We start from the raw sequence: 3,832 nt of genomic DNA on the forward strand, positions 1-3,832 counted from the left end.
GTCAAACATCATGTGGGTGGAGTCAAACAGTATGTGGGTGGAGTAAAACAGTATGTGGGTGGATTCAAACAGTGTGTGGGTGGAGTCAAACATCATGTGGGTGGAGTCAAACAGAATGTGGGTGGAGTCAAACAGTATGTGGATGGAGTCAAACAGTATGTGGGTGGAGTAAAACAGTATGTGGGTGGAGTCAAACATCATGTGGGTGGAGTCAAACATCATGTGGGTGTAGTCAAACAGTATGTGGGTAGAGTCAAACAGTATGTGGGTGGAGTCAAACAGTATGTGGGTGGAGTCAAACATCATGTGGGTGGAGTCAAACAGTATGTGGGTGGAGTCAAACAGTATGTGGGTGGGGTCTAACTGTATATGGGTGGAGTCAAACAGTATGTGGGTGGAGTCAAACATCATGTGGGTGGAATCAAACTGTATGTGGGTGGGGTCTAACTGTTATGGGTGGAGTCAGTCTGTAGGGAGGCAAACTCTCATTTTTTTAACCACGGAAATGAAAAGAAAACGTGGACATTAGATGCACATTTTGCGTGCTCAGATGAGTTGCTCCTCGAAGCTGTCCATCTTGCTATTTTTTTAATTAAATTTTATTTCAAACAATAAAAAAATGTTAAATAAAACATATACATGCATGTAACAAATAAAGGGAGAATAAAAACAACAACCATCTGTTAGAACATAAAATTTCCAGCAACATATAATATAGAACAAAACTCATGTTTGAAAAGGGAACAGGAAAAAGTAATAGCTTTTCCTGTTCCGAAGTCTTCCTACAAATTCTTAAACCAGTTACAATTTACTCGTATCATGTGTAGATCAGAGCTTAATAAATATCTACACACAGTTTAGAAATAACATAGCATTCTATCACGTTCATTTGTATGAACATTATTTATATACTCCTTATATTTTGTCTTGAATTGTGCAATATTTTTACTTAGCTTAATTTCATCATCTATTTACCAGACAACTTGTGGGAGGTGACCATTTTCAGCAAAACGCAGAAGCACATGCTGCTTCGCATGAACAAACGCGCACACAAAGTTCTGACAGATCACAGAATACAATCAGCCTTAACGGTGTGGGTGGAGTCTAAAAGCATGGGGGTGGGGTCAGTGAAGTCTAACAGGCTGTGGACTGAGTCATGTTTGTTTTCTTGGAGTGGCAAAGATATGATTCCAGCTGGGGGTTAGGTTTACTGTTACAGAGAAAAGTTGTGTGTTCAGATTGTCTGTTAACACGAACTACACATAATACAGTAATGATTAGTTTTATAAAAAGTCATTTTCAAATGATATGTTTTTAAAATTGACCATGTTTTTTTTTAAATAATCTTATTTCATATTGGTCGTTTTTAATCCTGGAAACTCTCAGACCAGTGTAAAGTTGTGCTTCATGAGTAAAAGTCAAAGTTCACCAGTGGACTCTCAGGAGGTCTTGAAACCATCTCCGCCACTAAAATTGTTCTGGTCCATTTGGAGGTGAACTCTAAACCAGGCCAGGCCAACCAGTCAATCACGATCGACCGTTCGATCTTTAGCTGGTTAGCAGTAGATCACAGAGCTTGTAGAGCGCAACATTGTCTAACATTGCGTTCTTGAACGCGCGCCCCCTCGTCCTCCCCGTCTTGTAAACGTGACCAGTCTCGCAAGTTTTAGGTGCTGTGAAACAGCACTCCGAACGTGATCTTGAGGTGGAAAAAAATGAACGCAACACAGCTAACAAGCAAATAAAAACGTATCATTTTCACCTGGAGTGGGAAGAGGACTCGTATGTAATTCGAGCGCTGCCTTGGCTTGTCCAAAAAGGATAACGTGGAACAGCATCTCTTTCAAAACAATGCACAGACTCAACAGTTCAGAGTCTAAACTGTTGAGCTGGGATAGAGGTGATGTGTGCAAATGTTATTAACTTTTAATTTTTGCCCAAAATATACAAAATTATACGAACTTCTTGCAGATACTGCTGGTAATATGTTATTGTCATTGCGGAAGCTGCCACTCTGTGTTGGACCACCACTGCTGAGTGGGCGGAGTCAAACAGTCTTTTGTGCTTCCATCCGAAGTAACTGTTTTCACACTCGCACATTTTTGTAATTTCCTTATTTTTAGTGAAACCTAAAAGAAAATTTGTTGCGTGTGTCAGTGTTTCTGCAGCTCTCCTCTCGTTTGTTCGGCCTGTGTTGGGAACTGGTTACCATGGAGACAGCGAGGTGCTTCACAGAGACTGATTACAGATGTTTGAAGAAATAAAACATGTTAGAGTAGAAGAAGGAGCAGAAAACTGACGAGGAACAATACTGCATGCAAAAAAACTAAGAGAATTTATGGTGCAGAGGTTAGTTCCCTGACCTTTGACCTCTTCATCACATCCACGCAGGTCAGGTCGTTTCTCCTGCTGTGATTGTTTTTTATGTCCTGCTGCCAGTTTCAGTTTAAATCTCTGAGAAGAACCAGCTCTGACGCTGTTTCACCGACTGTCCTTCTCCATCAGGGCTTCCTGAGTCGAAGGCTGAAAGGATCCATCAAACGCACCAAGAGTCAACCCAAACTGGACCGCAACTCCAGCTTCAGACACATCCTGCCTGGCTTCAGGAGCTTTGACAACGACAGGTAGGACCAAACCTTCCTGATGATGTCACACGTTTCCCCATCAGATTCTGGTTGTTAAAGCTGAACGCGGTAGAGTTTCCTCGGTTCAGACTACTTCCTGGTCTTCTCTCATCTCTTCAACTCTCCTGCTCGTTCAGTGCTTCTGATCCGTCTCAGACTCTTCAGGTTGATCCTCCCACCTGCTGCGTCTCATTTTCTCCCAAACCACCGGTGTTTATCTCAGATAACCCCACGAGAAAAAGAGACAAACATCTGAGAGGAAACTGAAGGTTTCTTTTCTCTCCTGCTTTAACACAGAAAACACACCTCAGCGTGTAATAATGGGAAACCTCACCGATGTTTCCAAAGGTAGACGGAACCCAGACGTCTTGTTAGGTGGCTGAAGTTTGTGTATAATTTATGTTAAATAAGAATCAGAAGGAGAAGAGTCTGTGACCCCACTCCATATTAGGAGCTTCTCATTTTTATGAGAATAACAACAGATAGTTGTTTTCTCTTAAACAAACAACAACAACAAACACATCTCAGTTGTTTCGGACCATTAAGTGCTTAAAGTTGGAGTGAAGCTGAAATGTCAGACGGTCAGTTTATGAACTTGGGGCGGCTGTGGCAGAGTCGTCCTGTAACCGGTGAGTTGCCGGTTTGATCTCCCGTTCCATCCAACTCAGTTGTTGTGTCCTTGGGCAAGACACTTCACCCGCTTTGCCTGCTGTTGGTGGTCAGATTACTACCATCAGTGTGTGAATGTCTGTAGTGTAAAATGCTTTGGAGTCCATATTGTTAGCCTCATAGCATAAATGTGACCCATCATATCGAAATTCAAGATTCAAAGTGTTTATTGTCATATGCACAGATAAAAACATGTTTCCCTGAGCAATGAAATTCTTACTTTTTCGTCCATTTTTGAATGCTGAGAGATATTAAAAAAAAAAATCACTGAAAGGACACAAACAATGTTGATTAATTAAAAAAAGAGACTAAACTAAGGATAATAACATAAGAAGGGAACAATATAATAATGACAACAAGAAATGAGGATTAAGTCAAATTTGGTCAAAATGACCTAATTACATCTTCCGATTTTTGGCTTTAAAAGCTACATTTTGATACCTGGATCATTCTGATATCATAATTAAATCCATATATATGACTTAATCTGTCTTGTTGGTTACAATAATACATAAATATTTGGTCTGAATCCTAATTTT

The 3,832-nt window shown here is 40.5% G+C and overlaps 1 protein-coding gene across 1 annotated transcript in view; it reads left to right on the forward strand.

Moving 5' to 3' along the window:
* The window catches only part of LOC106526084 (disabled homolog 2-interacting protein), a 176,237-nt gene that overhangs the window by 82,252 nt on the left and 90,153 nt on the right, over window positions 1-3,832 (forward strand). Inside the window, exon 4 of the mRNA XM_014020565.1 lies at window positions 2,506-2,624. Coding sequence (XP_013876019.1) covers window positions 2,506-2,624 — 119 coding nt within the window. The remainder of the gene's footprint in view (window positions 1-2,505; window positions 2,625-3,832) is intronic.

This window comes from Austrofundulus limnaeus, unplaced genomic scaffold, assembly GCF_001266775.1.
Source record: "Austrofundulus limnaeus strain Quisiro unplaced genomic scaffold, Austrofundulus_limnaeus-1.0 Scaffold258, whole genome shotgun sequence".
NCBI classification, from domain to species: domain Eukaryota; kingdom Metazoa; phylum Chordata; class Actinopteri; order Cyprinodontiformes; family Rivulidae; genus Austrofundulus; species Austrofundulus limnaeus.